The 23,271-nt window shown below is 40.8% G+C and overlaps 1 protein-coding gene across 4 annotated transcripts in view; it reads right to left on the minus strand.

Moving 5' to 3' along the window:
• Positions 1-2,011: 2,011 nt before the first annotated feature.
• UGT8 (UDP glycosyltransferase 8) overlaps positions 2,012-23,271 on the minus strand; it is a 48,145-nt gene continuing 26,885 nt past the window's right edge. For all 4 annotated transcript variants that reach the window (XM_055796452.1, XM_055796453.1, XM_027794929.2 and 1 more), the window contains exons 3-6: positions 10,267-10,409; positions 7,634-7,710; positions 5,932-6,151; positions 2,012-4,340 (exon numbers count right to left, since the gene is read on the minus strand). In XM_055796452.1, coding sequence (XP_055652427.1) covers positions 3,977-4,340; positions 5,932-6,151; positions 7,634-7,710; positions 10,267-10,409 — 804 coding nt within the window. In that variant the 3' untranslated portion in view covers positions 2,012-3,976. The remainder of the gene's footprint in view (positions 4,341-5,931; positions 6,152-7,633; positions 7,711-10,266; positions 10,410-23,271) is intronic.

Raw genomic sequence — 23,271 nt, forward strand, 5'->3', positions numbered from 1 at the left:
GCAATAGGGTTGCACACCTAGACCTTGAACATAAAAAGCAGCACCATGACTTCATATTTAAGTAACTGAACCTTCTCATTAGAGGTGTTGCCTTCTCTCTCAGAAATCAGGAAGTGTCACCATTCCAGGGAGCCACACATAGAAGTACTTGATAGTACTACAGCACACTTCTTTTTGTCCACATGTGCACCATTCATCCCAGTACACAAGCTGGAACAACACAATTTTTCTTGTATAATACTGGATTTGTTATATCCATCTTTTTAAACACACATTCCCCCCACCTCCAAAACAGAAACACATAAAGAAAAAAAAGCTGTGTGATCCCATTGCAGGAAAAATGACAGTGTCTTTATGATGAAAACTACATTGCTAGAAAGAAGATTCACCCCTCTCCCATTTGTTGGCCAGGAGCCATCTCCAGTGTTGTACAGCAAGGAAAATAGGAGTCGTTTGTCAGGACACCAAAACACCCCAGAAGTTTATTAAAAGTGCTGATGTCTCCTGAAAAAGCACCAAAGCAAATGAAGCACGGCTCAGCTCCAGAAGGAATCAAATGGCCACCTTCTGTTTCTTACCAATACAGATGGTGCATGTGTACTAGATTTCATATACAAATAAACCCACTTATAGGTCCCCACACAAATTAAGAGAGGAAATTCAGCACTCTGGAAATAATAGGGCTAAGATTTTGCTTAAATATGCATGCATACACTAGTATTTTAATTGTGTGTCTTCACTACAGGTATACAGGTCAGACTAACTACAGCAAATACTGCATACTTACCATGCACAGAACAAAATCAGAACATAATCAACTTCATGAAAAGTGCTATCTTTCAATAACATCAAAAAGATTAACACAGAACAGTATTAAAAACCTGATTTTGCAAGTCATCTGGGGAGTAAGACAAAACTGCTAGACGTTCATTGATTTCCTTAAACTCCAAATACTTGATAAACTTTTCCAGAACCTATTTCTGTAGGTGATAATTAAACTGTCTTAGTTTTATGGCTGCTTTGTTCTTGAATCATTGAGCTGCTCAAAGGAAATCAGAAAGCAGCATACCAGAACCTGAAGTGTCTCAAGCTTCTTTGAAAATCTTTGTGCAAGTGGCACGTGGCTTCTGTACCTCTTACTGTGGCTATTTCTTGCCTGCTAGTTTTGCCCACAGAATATTTTTTCTCTTGGTTGCTCCAATTACCTTTCATTTTACACACAGATACTCGGGAGAGCCATGAAGCCTGTTTAGAAAGCTGCGTGAGGGCTGCAGGTGACACAGCTGTGCTACCAAGGGACTCCTGCTAAACAGCAACTAATTTTGCAGCAGTTTTACTCTCCTCCTGTCAGACATTTTTTGTGGAAATGCTCCCCCTACTCCATTATTCCCCGCTTCGTCCAATACAGATTTCTTTATTACTGCAGGGGGCTGAAATAAAAGATAACTATACTATCAGATCATATCTGAACTTAAAAGAATATGACTTTGAACACAGCAGCTATTTCTATAGGTTAGGTGGATCAGGATCCATCCAGAAGTTTGGTAATACAAATAATAATGCAGCAGCTCTTCGTCTTTTTGCATCTGAATCAAGGTGGGTTTATATCTACAGAGGATATTCAGAAATGAGTCATCTCATCTAATACCACTGTGAAATTATCTTTTAGTTTTGCTTTCTAAGAAACGGGCATAACTTCACATGTACAGAAAAAAACCCCACACTTTACCAGGAATGTTCACATCATCTTTAAAAATTTGAACTGCCTTAAAAATCTGGTTAAGCATTCCATCTTTCATGTTCCTACAAGAAATGCTCCTACAAGAAATAGGTCTACATTCACAAAATATAGTAATATTTGATTTCAAATACGTATCATGTATCACTGCATATACTGAGAAGAAAGAATCTGTGTATCCTAATAAGCATTCCCATTTATATACACCCACATGCTGGGTACTTTAAAATAAACAGCATTCATTTGAACAAAAATATACTTCCAACAACAGAATTTCTCTATTAAATCCATGTTTATTGCTTAAGTTTTATCACAGTGGAGATTAAATTATGCTTAATCATCCGGTCAGTGCTTTTGTACCTTCTTCGATGCCAAAAAAAACATTTAAACCAAGTCATTCATACACTCGAAGTCTTATTACCATCCCACCATTCATCGCCTCTGTGTGCTCCTTTAGTTGCCACAAACTGCAAGATTGTAAAAAGGTATAGCTAATAGGCTTATTTATAATACCATTTTCTTCAAGTATTCAGAAAGCAGTACAAGTAGCTGTACTGTATATTAGAAACATATCTGTACTGTTATTTATTGCTATAGGATAGAGGCTCCTGATGGAATGATAGTGAAATATTGCATCACTGTGTATGAAGATGATCTCAGCGTCCTGTAATCATCACAACTCTTCCCACGTTAGTGAATGACACTAGGTAAATGGGTTTCTTTCCTTTCTCTTTCAGGCATGGGATTTCAAACTACAAATAAATAAAGCATACACTCACAACATGTGTAGTGCAAATTCCAAGTAAACAGAATGACATGGAAATAAACTCATAGTTGCCAACTTTGGTTCAGCAGGGCAGTTATGATTTTATGCCCAGCACCCTGCATCCCCACCCTCGGTGCGCACCACCGCCAGCGTCCCATGTCGGTGACAATGATTGAAAAAGATTGTTGCAGGGAGGGGCCGTAGCAGGGGAAGGAGGAGACGGCCACCTCTGCAATCCTTGCGCTTGGGTGGCCAGGCTTCGCCCCACGCGTCCCATCAGACCTCAAAAGGAAGGCTGGTCACCCACCTGGAGAGCAGCCTCCCATCCCACGTCGGAGAATTCGTATTGGCAACTATGCGAAACATGGATTGCGTGGCCCAGACTAATAGAAAGTAATATTTTTCCAGATACAACCATTGAAAGAGAACATCTACAACGCTGCGATTTAGAAAGAACTTAATAATAATGAGAATTAATAGGAAAGACATTCAACTTTCAGGGGGTGGGGTGTGTGTGGGGTGTTTGTCGTTTGTTGGGTTTTTAAACAAATCCCAAGGACTGGTTTGATTCTGCACAGCTCTGGGCCATTACAAAACTTTCTGCATTAAGCACAGGGCTAGATTTTCTTTTTTTATTGTTGTTGTTTGTTTCATTTATTTCTCTTAATTATGCAAATCTACTTCCCACACAGCCGTATTTTAAACTGAAATAAAACTCCCTAATATTTTCATGGTATAAATTATATATGCAGAGAAAGGCAACAAGAAATTTTGTATAAATTAAAAACTAGGATATATTGTAGACCTGCTCAAGACCCTTTTCTCCAGAGTATCGGTAGTGAGCAGAAGAAGAGTCATGCAGCTTATCAGTAAAATGAGTACATATTTTTGCCATTTTTCTTCAGTGCTCATTTTAAGATTTTTTTTTCCTATGATGTCTGTGTTCTCAGTCTGCAGCTTGCTATTTCTTGCACAAAGACTGGGAAAAATTATTTGTTTAAACAGCATTCTTGAACCTTCAACAAAGGAAACAGAACTAGTACTAAAGTTCTCTCAGCTAAAAGATGGATGGATATATTAAAATAATAAAAAAATAAAAGGAAAAAAACCTCTGCAAATAAAAAGAAACCTCTCCTCATTCAGGACATACACATTTAGCTTTTAAAAACTGAAAATTCATAAATACGGTCATTGTATAACTTTAGAGAATTAAGGCTTCTAAAAACTTCAGTGCCAAAATAACCTCTCTGCATCAGTATTTAGAATAAAATATTTTCCATTTTAGGTTGTGCTTGCCTTTTTTTTTTTTTAAGACTTTTCTTAGTTCCATAGAATTCTGTCACATAATATTACATACTGAAGGGGAGTGTTAGAACTGCTTATTGAGGTTTTAAGTAGTTGTTAGACTAAGTTACAGCGATAAAATTCGATTACTGATCTGATTCATTACTACTTTACATGGGGCAGTTGGCTCATTTCACCTTTTTTTCATGCTTAATGTGGCCGTTTCTTCTATACTTTCCATTTGGTATCCCATTCTGGTAATGTCCATTAACAGCGCTATGTTCGTTGCTTGACCAAATATGTTTGCTTTGTTTGCAGATAAATTTTGTTATCCTGGCCAAAACAGAATAAAGGCAGGCAGCACCTACTAGTACAACAAAGGCAATATCCAGTAAGAAATACTGATAGAAAGAGATGCTGTAAACAGCGGCACGTAGATGTTGGGCTCCGTTGTGACGGAGGATGTAATTAATCCAGTATACAGTCCGGTTAACAGGATGACCAGGTTGGTCTTTGTGAATCTCTGACAGCCTCTGGGCCTGCTGTCGGTAGCTACAGGGAAGAAAAAAAAAAAAGAAAAGGGAAGAAAAGAAGAAGAATTGTCAGCACACTGAGCAAATGCAAGCCTGCAGACACATAAATATGTTTAAGCCTCTTCAGATCAAACAGCGTATTACTGTAGGACTCTGGCAGCCACCAGCATACAGAGGGCTAGACACGGCAAATAATCTGTCTTTAAATCAGTTCTTACAGCTCATTGATGAAGAATGACTAGAAAAGCAGACCCCTGTGTGACTAAAGGCAGAAATCCACCCTCCAGCAAAGCGACGAAGAGCCAAGCTGACCTGCTGCCAGAGGGAAATCTAGTCCAAAATGAATCCTATTGAGTGAGACACATTTGCCCTTCCGCTGTAAAGTGGCAACATACCCTGTCTAACTCTCATTTGTGTTATCGTGCAGCTGAATTACTAGAGGAACACAACAGACTATTTCCACTTGAGTCCAGAGTTCAGCCGAGAACTTTCTTCTTCTCAGCAGGCTGTCCCCAGCACCTGATAATGTCAAATTCCTTCTCCCTCACCACTGCTGCAGGGTCAACAGGTTATCCATGTAAGACTTGCCTTTAGACTAAGGATAATTGCATAACGGTAAGGTGATGCAACTGATGTTATCAAGATCTCTTTAGCAACATTCCCCTTCCGCTGTGGTCTCCTTTCCCAAAGCAAGCACTGCTTTTGCTCCCATGAAAGCAAGCAGCATTGTCAGCACTGTACCCCCAAAACTATGGTTAGCTCAATACAATAAACCACCAACTAACATGCCGTTATTTTTAGCCTGGAGATGGCCTGAATATCACAGGTATTTAAAACAGAATAGTTCAGAACAAACTTGTAACGTGACTCTCCTTGCACTTTAATATCCCTGAGCAAATTTGTTTGCTGGAATTAGAAAGAGTTATGAAACCCAGCTCATGGGCTTTTACTTACGATGTAACAACAACAAAAAATCTACAAAAAACAGACTGAAGTCCTCATATTCATAATAACTTATAATATTGTCATTGTAACAGATGGCCTTCCTGACCGTAAAAGAGGCATTACTGGTCAGACCAGGATTATTCCCTCCCCCCCCCCCCCCCCCCCCCCCCCCCCATCAAATCACAGGACTTTTTAGAAGAGTCACTCTTTTTTAATACCTCCATATTTTTAGCTACAATCCAAACATGCCACCCTACATTCGTATAGGTGTATTTTGCTCCAGGCCCCTTCAGCAGCACAACAGACGCTGCTAAATATGAAGTAACCAAGACACAAAAAGAGACCTTGATCTGCAACAAGGAACATGTCAGTACAGGTTTGTTTCTATAACCTTTCTGCCCTTCACATGGCAACTGTCACAAAAAACAAATGAGACAATTGAGGTTTGGTACACTGAGCAATGAGTTTAGCAACTACACAGAAACCTGATCAATTGAGTAATCTTGTGAAATGGGACAACCATCCAAAGACTTGCCCCAACTGTACACACCAATAAATTCCAACATGCATTTTCTTTTTCCCCTCGCACAAAGGTTCTGTATATGCATACTTAATCTGTCACAATTACTTAAAATAAAAGCAAGAAACAATCACTCATTCCATACCTGGGATCATTTATAACTTTTACTAGGGCTTCATACAATTCGTTCTCAGTGATGGTCTTCCAGTTCAGCAATATTCCCATGCCTTTGGCCTGCACACGAGTCATAGTATCATAATGGTCTCCAAAAAGAGGAATCCCCACCACTGGGACCCCATGGTACATGGTCTCAAAAATGCTGTTCAAACCCCCGTGACTAAGAAAAGCCTTAATGTTAGAGTGACCTGAAAACAGAAGAGGCATGATGATTAAGAAAAATATTTGTATTTCCTTAATGTAAAGTTATTGAGGCAACTGGGTACTACACATTTGTCACCATGTTTCTACGGCTGCAATTCAGGAAGGCAAAAATGAATGCCACTGGTTTTGAAGTTCTTCTCAAACCACTCCGCTGAAATTTCACATGTATTAGATTATTTCCTTATACACTAAGAGAGAGGGAACGACCAATGCAAAGAAAATTCTCACGTATACAAGTTGTGTAAAATTATAAATGGAATAATTAATATACATTGTTTACTCCTAAGCAGCTGCAGATGGTGACTACAACCAGTTTAGCAACACAAATGAGCCAGGGAGAGAGCATTTTTCCTCATTATTCATATGAAATACAACCTACTTAATGACAGGACAACTGACGTTACATTCTCTCTAAAGCTTCACATGCCTTACTCCAGGCTAACAAGATCTGACAATAATGATAACCTCATGTAATGGAAAAACGAGACTGCCTCAGAGCAATTTAGTAACCAAAACAGATCTACCTGCTTTAGAAGTCATTTGCCTAATCACTACATTACGATAAATACGCCAGCTGACATGCACACACACTGATGCACACACATGCTTAATGCATTCATCAGTGCCCATCATGCACTAGAGCTGTTTGGCAAACACACAAACACCCAGGTATCCCAGAGATGACCTTAAACATTCTGTCGCCCCTCGGATGTGCAATGCATTCAGCTACCCTTCGACAAGGAAGGAAGGGGAAAAAATAAAATAAAATACATAGACTAACATATAGTGTTTACCAAAAAGATGGGAGAATATCAAGTTTCATCTCTGCACCTGAGAACTTGGAGTACCTCAGCTTAGTTAAACAGAAAGGTTATTATCAGCTTGCAACACGTGCCCAAGTTCTGGTAGAGCTTTCTTCAGAGAAAAATAGATGTACATATATACAGATCCCTAAGACTCGTTTTGATGCAATTTGAACAAATTTCATACACTCAGTTTTATGACACTTCCATGAAGAGGCCAGTCAACACCACACCATGCTTTTTTGTAACAGAGAAATAAACAGTGACAGTCATCAGTTCCCTAAAATATCAGATTCAAGAAAATTCCTACTTATTTATCTTTGATAATTATTTTTTCCTCAAACAGCATAGCTTCCATGGTATACAAGACACTTGTCAAATTTTTCCTGTTTATTAGGCGAAATGGTCCTTGGAATAACTACGTCCTTCCACCCTATTAACTTAAGGAAAAAATGAAGTTAGTACCAGGGAAAGATAATTAAGATCAGGGAGGTGTTCAATTTCATCATCTTGAAATTCTGATGAATTCCATATTCTTGTTCTAGGGCTTCCATTACAGAAATTATCCTAGCTTTATGGCTGCTAATGCAGTAGTATATTGTTGAATGAGTAACCTGAACTCAAGTGAGAATAAGCCATATTATGAGCAGAATAGATACTCACCAAGGAGGTCATTTTGTGGCAACCATTCTATAAGCTTCGTATTGTTGCCTAAATTCCTTGGTTTGTTTCCTGAAAACCTAAAACAGTAAAATCAATTGGAAGCTGAGTTATCAAGACCTCCAAAATCAATAAACTCAATCCAGGGAACCAAACCAAATGATCCACAAGCCCTAACCAGATTTCCCGTTACATGGGGGTACGTTTACTCACTATTCCAAAGAAAACAAAATAGGCTCAACCAAAATGCTGTAAGTAGCTAGTAACTTCCACTTCATTCATTTTCCTTGCAATCTGGCTTGAAACAATGTTTTCTATTAACACAATGGCAATGCAGCTCCTTCTCAAAGCACGTAAGTAACTCTTCACTGTGACTGGCATGAGGTGTTCCTTTAATTTCTCTGTGATTCCAGGTCCATTGCTTTACTGAAAACTTGGGCTGGTCCTAGATAATTAACTCCACCAAGAACACCCTATCAGCACACAAATCATAACCCCTACCACCAACACAAGGCATTCCCTTTCAGCCAGCCAGTTCCTTGTAGCTCCTGATAATTGACACCATCTTATTTTGAAATAAATTACTAATACCAGGAAGACAAAGGCTGACAGCTCAGCTTATGAGGCAAGAAGCTATTGATGAAAAGTTCATAGAGATCAGACTGCAAGACAAGTGTATTTTTCTTACTTGCTCAACTGCCTAAAACCCAATGGCAACATCTTACTCACCTGGGGGCAACCCAGGAAAAGTTTAACCCATAAAATACAGACTAAAAGTACAAACTGATTTACATATTAATGTTACACACAGTTAATACAGAAAGTTAATTATATTCTAAACAGAAGAGGGGCAAAAATTACCAGTGACTACTAGAGGATAGAGCTGTTTTGTGACAGCTCCATCAAATGACTTAAAAATATTCTAGTTACTAGAAAGCATTAGAACTGCAACTTCAGAAAGAATCACCTACATATTCCCAATTAAGCAAGCCATACATCTTTACAACTGGCTTGTATGTTCTGTATGTTGAAAAAAGCCTATGTTACTCATGCAAAGTTAAACAGAAGTAAATAAACTGCGCTACTATTTTGGCTCTAACTAGCACTCCGTAATTACAAGCATAAAAAACTACAAACATTTTCTTGATTTGGCATTGTGACATAAAACTACCAAACAGTACTGCCACCTTTCTCATATTCAGAAATGCCTTAGTATAAAAACCACCTGTGTCCAACACAGGCCATCAGTGATCTGAAGGGGAAAAAAAAAATAAAGAAAAGTAAAGCTGGACTCATAATTTGGTATTTAATTATGGATCTCAAATTCCCACTGGGGTGACTGAAAGCCACTTGCTCAGCTCTCCCAAAGACTATGTCTTACACCTAGTCCCAGGGACATCTTCCCATTCCACAATTCGTGATGGAAAGAAACAGCAGGTGGGTTCCCTTATCCAAAAAGTCATTCAGCAGGTAACAGATTGCAGATAAAACCAGAACAAACCAAAAAACAGAACAAACAAAAAAGAGCATTGGTAAGGAAACGCGAGTGAGGAAAATGAAATATTTTAACAGAAGGCTTCAACTGAAATCATTGCTTTTGCATTAAAAAAGCTATCCGCAAGAAAAATCCATTAAAATTGATTTATGTACTACAGAAAGGGGTTATTTCCTACAGAAAAACATTCCAGGGAAAACATGATAAAAGGATAAAACAAAAGAAAAGTAGTAAGATCAACTGGGACTAATAGCGTCACAGGCTTCATAAGAAGCTTATAGCGGCTCTAACACAAACGAAAACTGAGGAGATCTTTACTACAACTACCAAAGGTTCTGTGCCATTGCCTGAAGAATTTCCATTTTCCTGTTCATTAGTGGGGTTCACTATTTCGATTACACACCGGTGAAAACGGTCCCTAAGAGACGGCAGGGAACGGGCTGCTAAACAGACTGCTAAGGCAACTGCAGAAGTGCAGCTGTCATAAATTTTATGACATTTATTATATGGAAACCAATGGTTCACACAGACTCCTCTGAATTACGTTACAGAGCGATGCTCCATGTGAAGCGGAGCTGACTAAACAGTTCTTGGATTTTTACAGTAAGTTGAGAGCACTACTCAAGATGTTTTTAGAGCTGGAATGAACTGGATTTTTACTCCTGCAGATTTTTCTTCTTCCAATTTCTCACAGAAAAAAGCCCAGTGAGAAGAACAATTATGAAAGTCTATGTTTACAATAAAAAAAACCAGGCCCAAAAAAGCAAGGAAGAGAAAGAATAAAGAAAGCTTAGGATTAAATTAGCAGGATGACATTCTTGCTCCCCAGGGTGGCTTCTTTAGCAGAAATGATGACAGCATGTCACAAATGTTGTAACCTCAGACTCTTTCTTCACTGTCCCCATTCCTTCTAGGATGTAAAGTCCGCACAGGAGTATAACCTATGACTTATTAGGCTACAAAATCCTTCTTATAGCAGGGGACCGCAACATTTCCACACAGAGCGTCTTTCAAAAGAGTCAACTCCCCTGTGCCACCCAGACTGTCTCAATTTCAGCTTCTGCAACCCTAAATCAAGATTGCAGAACAGGAAATAAAGAGTGTTTCAGATCACCCCACATACAACTGTCATGGCACTTACCTCCAAATAACTCTCTGAGGCAGTCTTGCCAGGGCATGTGCTAACTTATTTGCTATCTCTTCTGACAGGTACTTCACTCCAGCTCCAAATGAGACGAGGACAAAACCATTTTCATTAGCACCATTCACCCACGTCTGGAGGTCCTGTTGAAGTGAAAATTTATACTGAGCACGGTAGAAGCGTAAGTAAACCACAGAAACAAGAAATACACATGGCTTTGGAAGAACAATTGTCTGTTCATGTTACTTCACAAGGCAAGTTTCAAAAGTCACAAACATTTTAGAAATCAGCAAGTATAATGACTCAGTACTTCAGAATCCACGGTACAAGCTATGGACAGCGCAATTCCTCCAGGTTTCATTTAGCTTCCATATTAACAACCAGTTTCTTTTGATAATTTGTCTTTTCTTAACTGATCGGTTGACACATTCGCAAGTTAACACATTATATTTTAACTCATCAAAATATGAACAGATCTATCTTGTAGCATCAGCCTGGACACACAGCACAGGAAATACACTAATGAAGTCTGGGACTTAACTGTGATTTCTAGCCTTAAAGGAAGTGACAGAGCCTCAAAAGAGCTGGTCTTCTTTCATTTATATAAAATAATAAACACAACTTGAAAGAAGACAGAGCTTAAAAAAACACCTTCGGTTTCCACTGCTCCAATATTTCAAGTATTAACGAATACTGCATCTGCACAGCAAGTACAGGGTGAATGCCCTTCTTTCTTAGACTTAGATACTTTAACTTACTTAGACCAAACTGACTGCCTCTTCCGCAGGTTACCAGTGTTAAACTTGTGTATATTGAATATAATAAAGGCCAAAGCCCTCTACATCCTTACGCTCATCCTCCTCTTGTCATTACTCTGAAACTGAGTCTCTTGCAACGCAATTTTTGCTGACCCTCTTGATTCAAGGGCTGCCTCAACTTCGGCAAGGAAGGCAACAAAGCCAAAAGCAGAGATCTGCAGTCCTGCATGCTCTGAAAGCAGAGCCAGCATCAGCCTCCTGGGGGTAACCCAATGGTCACACCGTAAGATTCAAGTTCAGAGGCAGCAGCTTTTACAGCAGGGCACCCCGTGACTCTTCCTTCTGCAGCAGGGTCGGGCCGCTACCTTCAGCTGCACAGGGCTTTGGGGCTCTCACCAAGAGATGCTCAGCTGACACGTGGTCACTGCTAGGAGCACCCAATGCACAACCATGACTGGTCCAGGGTTTCATTGCATTGCACACCTCAGTGCCTTGGGTCTAGCTACAGGTAACTGGGCAAGTCACAGTTAAGTTGCAAAGGAGATTGCAACATGCAAACGCTGAGGGATGCATTGGTGGAAACAGGGTTTGTGTCACTGATGACAAGGCAAGCCAGCAGATGCCACTACCAACTGCCACCAGGACAGAAGGGGCTCGGCAGGGCCAGAGGAAAAACCGTCCCAGCATAAGACAGCAAGCACAGCTGCCAGCTAAACAAGTCTCAGCCACAAGAACAACACCATTTGGCTTCAGGGCTGGAAAAATGATGGGGGAAAAAAAAGTAAAAGCCTCAGTGTCCCCTTTCCTGTTGAAAACACAGATTTAAATTCTAGCTTTTCCAATGCAACTGTTGGCAGGGGGAACTAAAAAAACCCCGTATCACTGAAATACAGGTGTGATCAGTCTGCCCAAAACTATCTTCTGTTTTCCAGGATATGGTTTAATTCTGGTCTCACCAAATTTAAACGTAAGCCAGTTCAACACCAGTACGGCAACAGGAAATGAGTAAAAAGAAAATTAAAAGCCCTGTTCACAATGCACTTCTTGTCCTGATAATAAATAGCAGGCCAGAGAGCAATGGAGTAATGCTGTGCTACTGTATCTGAGCACAGAACCACAAAAGCTACCACAAAAACCAGCAGGCATACCCAAGATCTGCACATTACACTGGGGGTTGTACATGAGTCTCTGCTATACAGTGAAAAGGGGATTCCATTTCCTCTAGAATCCACACCATTTCATTTTCCTTCATCCTTTCCCAGTGCACTTTTCCATATTTTTTCCCCCTGCACCTGTGGAGGCAGGAGGAAGAAGGAAAAGGAGAGGAAGTGTCTGTGACCTGCCCTGAAGCAGAATCATTTATTATGGGCTGACATGAAAGTTTCCAAGTGGTTTTGATTTGTTTAAAGTTTGTCCTTGAATTTTACTGAGGACCTAGGGCATGCTGCAAATGTAATTATATTATAGTCACTTTTACTTAGTGGTTCAACTAGTTACATCTTGAACCATTTCCTATCTGTTGTTTAAAGCCAAATAGAAAATAACCTTTTGGGGGCTCTAGGACAAACCATTCTGAAAAGCAATCAAGTACCAAGCTGTAAGAGACAGCTCTCTGCCCATTTGTGACATTCCGTCAAGTTATATCCTGGTAGCTGAACTCACCTGTTACAAAGTGGTTTTCTTCAGACAACTGGAAGAAGCCCAGCACTCGCAGGCTCTGGTCTTCATAGGGCACTCACCAACCCTGATACCTACTGGAAGTTTCTAGGGTGCCTTCCTGATGACAACTCCATGCATGACACAGGTGCTCCACAAGTCAACAAGAGGAGACACTCTGCTGGACCTCACAGACACAAACAAGGAAGACCCTACCTGGAGTGCAAAGGTCAGGGGAGCCTTAGCCACAGCGACCATAAAATGAAGGAGTTCAGGATACTGAAAGGACAAGGAAGATAACAGCATCTCCTGGACCCCAAGAGAACTGACTCTGGCCTCTTCAGAGACCTGCTTGGAAAAATGCCTTGGGATACAGCCCTGGAGAGAAAGGGGTTCACGAGTCCTAGCTGATACAAGCACCACCTCCTCCAAGCCCAAGCATGGTCCATGCTAATAAAGGTGGCAGCACATGTGGCAGGAGGATGAATAAAGGAGTCACGGCAAGACTCAGATGTAAAAAGGAAGCATACATGAGGTAGAAACAGGGAGAGGTGGCCCAAAGGGGGAGGAGGGGGAATATACGGGCACTGCCTGAGCTTGCAGGGATGGGGTTTAGAAAGCCAAAGCCCAGGTACAGAATCTGGTAAGGGACATGAAGGGCATCAGCAGCAAAAGGAAGGTCAGGGGAAGCATGACCCCACTGCTAAATGGGACAAGTGACCTGATGACAAAAATAATATGGTAAAGGCCAAGGTTCTTCACACTTTCTTCATCTCATCCTTTACCAGTAAGTCTGGCCTTCAGCAATCCCAGGTCCCTCAGACCAGAGAGAAAATCTGGAGCAAGGAATATCTATCTACCTTCAGTGGAAAATCAGGCTAGGCTACTTTTAAATGAACTGACCACACACAAGTATATGGGACCTGATACAATGCAGCCAGAAGTGCCAGCAGGCATCCAGGAGCTGGCCAACATCACTACGAGACCACTCAAATATGTCTGAAAGGTTAGTGCAATTGCAGGAGATTCTCGCAGACTGGGAGAAAAAAGAAAGAAAAAAAAAGAAAAAAGGAGAAAACCCAAGAAAAATAAGCTAACATCACTTGCATTTTCATGAGGGAGGATCGATCCAGAGAATGGGCTGCTCAGCCTCACCGTGATCCCTGGAAGGCAATGGAGCAAATAATCCTGGAGGTCATTTCCAAACATCAAGGACAGCATGAATGGAGCAGTCAGCACGGATTTATGGAGGAAAAATCAGCTTGGTCAACCCAACAGCCTTCTACATTGAGAAAACTGGCTCAGTGAATGAGGTGCGGCAGTGGGTGTTAACGTACATTGGCCTGAGTACTGCTTCCAGCACTGCCTCTCACCATAGCTTCACAAACTGATGTACTGGCTACACAAATAGACAGTGAGGTGGGACTGAAAACTGGTTGAACTGCAGGGCCTAAACGGTTGTGGTCAGTGGCACAAAGTCCAGCTGGAGGCATGTTTGCTTTTAGTAAGCACAAAACCAGAGTAGCTGGCACCATGGCTCAAACATTTCTCATTCAGCACTGCAAATTCCCACCTGTGACTACTTATTCTTAGTCACACAGGTTTCTGCTGCGAGAGATCAGTCTGTTCTAGCTCAGGAATGGCTCCCAAGGCTACTGCTCCTCTGTGCTTAATCAGAAAATCTTCAAGACTTCATAGCTCCAGTGTATTCACATAGTAAGAATTACACATCATTAAGTAAATATAGAGGAAGTATAAAATATTTCCTTGTAATGGAATTTCTAAAATAGCATTAAAAAATCCCCATGTATACAACAAATAGCTATCATGTACTTAGAATTTTATGTAGAAGGAGAAAAAAAAAAAAAAGAAAGGAACTTTACTAGGTACCATGGAATTAAGAGTCACCCTACAAACAGGCTTTTGCATTTTATTGTTGTGCAATAGCAAAGCAACTGCTTTCTGTTACTATAGCTGATTTCATAACCAAACCTTTGTAACCCTCCCTTTGAAGGTAATCCCACTGCTTCAGTGGAACATAAGCACATACAAAGGACAACTTAAAATCTTGACAAGTAAGACAATATCCTTGCCATCAGGCTCAAAAGATGTAATTTGTTTGCCATATTAATCGGGATTACATAAAAATATCAAAATCAGTGGAATACAAACTATTTTATTTTGCATAAGCTGAAGCCTGTTATCTGAGTTTTCGCTCTCCTGACACACCAAGTGCAGCAATACACAAATGCACACTTGCAGGCTCTCAAACTGGGATCCAAGCAACAGAAGTTTGCATGGTAAGATTCTAATTCATTTCAGAAAATCAGGCACGCTTCCCCTACAGAGAGGTGCACACAAGAAAGAGGTAAGTGCAGTGAGGTTTGCCATGCTTAGAGTTAGTCAGGTGGAAATCAGCTCCAATCCAACAGGTACATAATGATTAACACAAGTGCAACCGGCAGGGTCTTAGCTCAGACAGAACAGCCTACGTGGCTGCCAAGGGCTTCCAGACCAGAGCTGGATGATGCCTGGCCAACCCAAATCAGAAGCAATGGAACTTGAAATTGTCCTCTGGGTTTCTTTTAGGATGCTAAATCAGAAAGAATATGATTCCAATTCCTCCCACAGTCACAGCCAAAACTGTTCTGTGTCAACCTTGAGAAGATCCAGAAGAGTTTCAACTCAGCTTGCTGTATTTTGACATCAACCGAAAGATTCTGTCCTCCTGCCCTGCCTCAAATTTGTCTTAATTTTACTCAAGCTTTACATCGTGCTGATAGCTTGCTTGCCCGCCTTCTGATCTGCAGGCCCCTTTCAATCTGCTTCCCCAGAGGGGTGCTGGAGATCAGTACCATGCACGGACTGTAGAAAACTAACTACAGACTTGTCAGGACAAGGGTTCTCCTTGTATACATCTGTGTAATTCCTGGCATAACACAGTCTTAATTAAATGGGATCACTATGCATTGCTAAAAATGCAAGAGTTGGGTAAAAATCAGGAAATGAAGAAGGGGGGACTCCTTGCAGAGCTCCCCAAGTTCGTGACCTGCAGGAGTCTTTTATTCTCAGGCTCCTTTAACTTCTTATAGTTATTTCTCCTGACAGCTTTTCAGTACAAACTTTCTAAACTGAAGATCTAGTGAAACTGAATCCCAAGCGAACAACATTCACAGGTCTTTGGTTGCAAGACAGATCTGAACGTCCTGGTACAATTAGCCAGGCCACAGTACAAAGGCTCACTATTTCCTTGTACTTTCCCTGTTCTTTGTGTGGCGTACAAGATATAGAAATGATAGAATAGATAAAAAGCAGGCTACGATCCTGGCACAGGAAAGAGACTAAATACTTCATCAGCATTATTACTACGGCTATGTACGTCACCTCATTGGCACACACACATTCCTAACATTTACTTTAGGAGGTGCACAGCAGTGACTGATGCAGTACAAGCAGTGCAAAAATACAAGCTTTGAGCGATTCTCACAAAATCTGAATCATGAAAGAGAACAAACCAATGCCACAATTTTGTTTGCCTACAATTTCTGCATATCTAGCCACTACAGGCTTTAGTCACCTTCCTGCCTGCCTTTCCATTCATTAAGCCCTAACGCCCCTGCCAAGTACCATTCTCAGTGAAACCTGCGCTCCAACACCGTATGTTAAAAAACTTCGCAGACACCTAGGCTCATTCCCTATGAATTCACCCCATTTTCTTAAATCCACTTACACTTTTGACCTCCGGCACATTTAGTCTTTCCGATCAAATTATGCACCATATGAAAATGCACTGAGTCAGGATGAGTCATTAGAGCTGCCTTCATTAAAAGTGGTATTCCCTGTTTGGGCAGCATTTTACAGCTCCTTGCTTGCAGCCTGGTTTAAATGACGTTCAGGTAAATTCAGTGCATTTTTTTTTAACGTAAGGAAAGGATACTTCATATTTGAAATTACAACTTTTGCTAAACCAACAGTAAAGGTCTGAGGAGGGGGGTTATTAAATTCTGAGCTGCACTATTGAGCCTTCCTCAAACTACTCCTTGAACTTCAACTGAACACAGAAGGAAGAACCTTTGACTTTTGCAGTTAATTCAAACTCTATACATACATTGTGAAGACAAGCACTTCTTTAAATTGTTACCTCTTTCAGTGACTGTAGCAGAGCCCCCAATGACTCCTACCCTCCTCAAGATACAATTATTTTCAGGTTTTGTGGTACAGGAGGAAAAACTCTTGCCTCAATTACTTCACGTCCTAGCATAGCCAGCAGACAACACTGCTTTGCTGAGGCTACTCTGCAAACTTGACAAAACGACCAGCAGCCTAGAAACAGAGACCTGGCTTTCCCCTTCCAAACTAGGAAACCTCAAACACTTATAACCCCCAAAGCTTGATGAAATTGAAAGCAAAATTTCCAATAGAACTTCTGAAAAAAACTTAAATCGGGCATTCACATAACTTGCAGCTGAAGAAGCATTAAAAATTTAATTCTTCTTGGTAGGTTCACACCAAAACAAAGCTGACATTAATGAAGTATTAAGCTGGATACACAGGTGCACAACGGGATTTTGCAGAAATTATAAGACACTTTAATACAGCTGAAAAGTCTGGGATTGAAGAGGTATTTGCAACAACGACTTGAGTGAGGGAGGCTGTTTTCTCCATGCTCTCTCAACAGTAGGTAGAGAGGCTCGCCCAACAAATCCGAGCACCTACCACTAGACACATCACACCTCTTCTTGCCCACCCCCATCTCCTCACCAGGCACAGCACAGCCCCAGATGAGTTTAGATGACGTGAAAGACAGAAAAACTGTCAAGCCTAGTACAGCACACATTCAGTTCCTGAACTACATTTTGAATCACATTTTCTAACTGAATTTTCAGTTTCATCTAATTATAGCTTTATATACAGTCCCAGTAAAGTATCATCTAATACATACATTAATTACCGTTTTCACTTGAGTTAAATGATTTTAAAATTTAAAATGCATGCTAAGGTATGAAATGCTTAAGGGAGCCCCAATTACAACGCTGTGCCAAACCCTGTCAGGCCTCTGCCTGTTTTCATGCTAACTCCTGTGCAAATGCATGTTCTTTGAGCAAAACAGTAGAAGGGACTGAAATTACAAACTTCCTTTTGAAGCTCCCTACCTGTTCATTCAACTATCTAGTTTCACTTCTGTTGACTGACTGATCCTGGCACACTTAAGTCCCAAAGGAGGTACCGATTCATCTTTGACCTTACTGCGCATCATGATGTGCTTTCTACACCCTTTTAGTAAGTGATAATTAAACACACTTACGTCTCACAGAGAGGTATGGCACCTGCACAGACCAGGCAAAGGCAGTCAGAAGGCCACTATTCCCTTCCTTCCCTAGGCAGGGGGATTTCACATGGTAGCCCACCTGCCTTGTGGCCATTTCACCCCTCTCAGAAGCTGCATGCTTGCTTTTCAAACCCTGCCTGGCATTTATCATACACACCGTTCATAGGCTGCCTAAGCAGGCTTCTTTTTCAACACGGGTAGTATTTTATTGCAGTGAGAGCTCTGCACAGGAGCAGACACTACGACCTTGCCTTGTTCTCCTTTCCAAGTTTGGCTGCTTGGAAGTAATGATTTCTGTGTGACACTACGTTACTGAAAAGTGAAGGTTTTTGAGTATGTACTGGTCTTTTACTGAGGTTCTCCCCGTGCTTGCATCAGGAGAATAAGCACTTATTGATCTATGCTGTATATATAGGCGGGGGTGGGGGGGGATTAAAAAAAAAAAGAAATAAATCTTTTTACCATTCTCAGACAGGAATGCTATTGTGCCGACCCTACTATGTGAGCTTTGTTCTGTTTGATTTTCTAATTAGCTATTCTTAGCAGGCTTAGATGCTAAATGCACAGCTGTGACTATAGAGTGAGGACCCAGCTGGCAGTAACCAGTGGTGCCTAATACTGAGCTTTGTTTCAGATAAACAAAGTACACAAATACAAACATAACCGGGTTTAATATCCGAAGCTTTCCCTGTTCAGCTGCTCGATTCAAATGTGTAATAGCACAAATGTCTGTTCTTTGAATATGGTTGCAAACCACCATTCCCCACTGGAAAGCACAGGCATACTATGCAACTTCTGCTACAAAATCCTGCACAGAGTAGACAAAACCAGATCTATTTCAAAATAAATAAGAAGCCACATGAAGTGATCTTTAGAAAGGAGATACTCCCTGATAAATAGACAGAAAGGTACATAGGCCATTTTATCAGTGTCCTAACTTTTCTGGCATCTTCTAAATAGTACTTCTCTCGTGAAATATTCAAATGCTGTATTAATCCATTTTTAACCCAATTTCAGATTTTACCAAAAACCCAACGCTTCAGCACAGGTGGTTAGATGGCATATAGATGCCATTATACAACCTTCACTGTCACTGAACAAACAGGGTCCTATCACATAATCGGAAAGTTAAAAAATAACATCTCACTCTACAGCAAACCCAGAGAAACACCATCACTTTAGGCAAAGTATGCTGTTTGTATTTACTTATCATGAATTCGTAAATCAGTTTACAGCCAAAAATAGGTGTGTTTTTTCATTTGCTCTAACAAGCAAAGGCCATGGGACACCACAGCAAACACCTGACAGCACTGAGCAGAGGATGGCTTGCACCTCCCTGACTCAACACATCCAGCTGCTTTCTGCTGGCTCAGCCAAACATCTCCGCATCGGCTGGCGTGTATGGCACGCTCTGAAGGTTATTTTTCCACTAACTAAATCCCTGCCTCTTATAAGCGATGGCCACAAGGCAAATGTGCTCATCCCATTTTATCAGGGTTTGTTCCTTTCCATATCATCAGGCTCAGTCAATTCAATTAAAGCAGCCATGCTGCTCCCAGCCAGGACAAGATCCTTCCCCACCCCACCATTTCCCTCTGGATTAACTGCAAGTTAATTGTTGTCCTTCCTCGAGTACACGTTGCTGTCAGCCACCAGCCTCCTCTCTGCTGCAAACTCATAACTAAAACATATTTTTTCTGGTTGCTCCCCCTCTCCTCTCCATTTATTCTGCTGCCTGAAGTCCAACTGAAACCTCTAAAAATGAAACAGAAAAGGTAGGGTATTTGTAAAGTCTCAGTAAGTTTCTGTATTGCCTTCCCTTAGATACACTGAAGTTGGCTGACCTGTGCCACATACTATTAAGATGCTGATAAATCTCATTCTATTAATGAGATCTACCATATGTGAAGTCCACACAGTTAATATTCATATTATTTCTTCTTATTTTATAGTTCATACTAGCATACAATAAGATAATTCTAAAAACAATACTTTGTAGACATTAGTCTAACGCTACAATCTGAGTATGCTTTTAAAAACTCCTCTATTTTCTTGCTGGTTGAAGCCACGCTAACACTCTTAGCTGGGAAACAAACTGTTAAGGTCTGAAATGTTTTCTATTAGGACCCCAAGCACTAGTAAGTGCACTGTCATCATGTATTAATCTAACAATGCTGTTGATACAGTGCTTCTTCAATAATATTAGACAGATTCAGCCCTGTCAAAATACAGACTTTTTCATTTTCTGTTCTTCACTAATTATTTGGTGTATGTATACTGCACATTTGGCTTATCAAAATGTATTGAGAGGAAAAAATATATCTTTAAAGCCTTATGAAGCTTTCAATGTCTGAAATGTTGCATTTTCTCATACCTGACCTCTACAGCCTTTTCCCATTTAACATCCAATTCTGACAAAATGTTTAAGTCCATTTAACTTCAAAGAAGAGTGAAATTCAGACTCAAAAACACGGGTAAGAAATACAGTCCCACAAGCCCTTGTCTTTTCTCCCCTACCTCAGCCCTCTCTAGAGTTACAGGCATATCCAATGAAGCCTCTGAGAACACGGTCTACCTAAAACTAGAGGTCAACCAGAAAAGCGCCGTGCAAGTACTTCCCTGATGCAACACCTTCCATCAAAAATCCATTACTCACTGGACCTTTGGCAAGCACCCTGGGAAAGCAACCTTGCCTTTCAAATGAATGGAAGGTAGTCCAAAAGTAAGAAGCCTGCCCTTCAAGAGAGGTTATTGAAATCACTGCATAGCGTAGCACGCGCAGCAGAGGTATCTTCAAATCCAGGATTCAAATTAAAAACCTTGTTGACACTATATTCTGTTAAAAAATACCTCTCCAAAAAAACATTCATTTTCCTAAGCATGAAGTCCTGTCTTATTAACTTGCAAGCATACACAAAATCGTTTTAAGATTATTACATGTAAATGCAAACCAAGGTTTTGCCAATCCTTCCGCAATTTCAGTAGCTGCATATGTAGTGGAAAAGCTGTACAAGTAACAGTTAAGAAGTATGGAGACTGTTTTTACCCACTCCATCTATAGAACATTGTGTCAAATTGAACTGCAGTAAATACAGTAAGACGACAATTGAGAAGAAGCTGAATTTTAAGTCCAGATCGCCTGCCTTAAAGACACTGACACACTGCCCCATTCATAAATCCACATTATGAACTAAATCAGGTGGGAAATTTTGTCTTTCATTGTTCCAGTAAAAGACCTGTGCTCTGTAGATGGTAGGAGATCTAATTCTAAACTGCAGCATTGATTTAATAATGGCAAGTTCTTCTTCATTTCCTCTTCAGATTAAATAGCCTTCCTTTCTCCCTGGAACTTACCTCCTTCCTTCTCTCTTTTTTGAAAATAGTTATATACACATGTGCATATATATACACACACATATATATTTTAATATAGTATTTATATATTTTAAACAGGACATCAGTCATCACCCCTTCTTTAAAAACAAGGTTAAGATCAGCTGGCTTCTGAGCCTGTGATAAGATCTCACATCCTTCAATAAGACCTCCCTAATCTCCTCTTCTGCTCCTCCACTTGGATGGGGTGACTTGAACTGCATTCAGAAACGCTTAGGAGGGCCCCATCTACTTGTGTCCCCCCTCGCCTCTGCGCAGAACGCATGAAGAGAGATCAAGCATGACAGTGGCATTCGCTGGGCAATACCCTGTTCTCCCCTCTTATGGGAGCCCGGGTCCAGGCACAGGCAGGGCTGCCCGCACAGGCGGCACAGCATTATGCAGGATGAATCCCCACAGCAGCTACCAGGTATCCTGCCCCCAGCTCCCCCAGACCAGGGTTACCCGACTGACACAGCACGCTGCCCTGCAGCATCCCCTGGGCATGCTGCACACAGCCCGGGAACACCTGGGGAGATGCAAGTGAGCTACAACAGGCAGCAAAACAGCAGGCAAAGGTTAATACCCAATTACAAAGGTGTGTGGCTGCATTAAAAAAGTAATTATTTTTAAAAAACTCTTTTTAAAACTCAGCAGTTTTAAACAAGTAAAATCATTAGAACAACACTGTTAACAGAACTGCTGCTCAAGGTGCTGTAGTGACCTACAAGCAGCTCACTGTCAGGACACGAAAGAAGACTTTACTTCAAGTCATCTGTAAAGTACATCCACTGAACCTGGGGACTGAAGAAATTCCTGTACACCAGCTTTCAGCCAAACATAAACTTGACTCCCTGAAACTACAATTCCCTTGAAGGCACGCTTTTAGCAGGAATGGTATCATTTGGAAGACAGACGCTTTTTTAGGCAGAGAAGCTGAAGATCCATTACTAATTTTCCCAGCGCTCTTCGAAAGGTCACATAAGAGGCACTTGAAGCCACACTGTGGAAGAGATTACATACCACCTACTGCTCTCAGGCACTAACACTGGGGCAGGGACCCAGGTGTGGAACTGTACCTTCTCCCCAGCCGTCATGTTTGGTTCTTCCTCAGAAATCTCCATCCTCTTCTGGAGGCCCCAGCCAGACGCCTCACCACCCCAAACAACTGGTACCATCTAAGACTAACCCAGCCACAGGATATACAAATGCCCAAGCAGATTATTAGCCGAACACAAGCTGTCCACTTAAATAACCTTAAAGCAACTAGCACATCTGAAAAAAGAAGCTGGCTTGATTACAAAGATTATTTTTTAAGTCAAAAATAATAATTAGGGTTGCTGCTCTTAAACGACAGCTTTGAACATGTCCCAGATTATACAAACATGGTGTTCAAACTCAAGCACATTCCAAATACTACAGAAAAAAGTATGCCTCCAGAAATAATTCCCATCTTCTGTTTCCCTACATAATGTTAGAATTTATCCTACCGGATGCTAAAGAAGTAGATCATGAGGAAAAAACACTAGCTCATTTGTCATACATACAGGTCAATCAAAAACTTGCAAATGACACTCGCAGTTAAAGCACTGCACATTACAGAAGTGAGTAAATCTTGCTGATTAGTGCACTGCAATATGAAAATCATGAATTAGAATACTTAAAAACAGAAAACCTGTTTATAATAGTAGTTTATATTATCCAGATGGATTTTTTTTTTTTGTAAACGGAGTAAAATAACTTGTTGCTTTTAACTTACATAAATTGACCTATGCAACATCCAAGGTGTGAACCTTGCATTTTCCATTCCCAGTACACACAATCATTGGAGCTGAAGAAACAACCACGTCGTACTACTATCCATGAAGCAAGTAAACTTGCTTTTTGATG

This window comes from Falco peregrinus, chromosome 2, assembly GCF_023634155.1.
Source record: "Falco peregrinus isolate bFalPer1 chromosome 2, bFalPer1.pri, whole genome shotgun sequence".
In the NCBI taxonomy this organism is placed as follows: domain Eukaryota; kingdom Metazoa; phylum Chordata; class Aves; order Falconiformes; family Falconidae; genus Falco; species Falco peregrinus.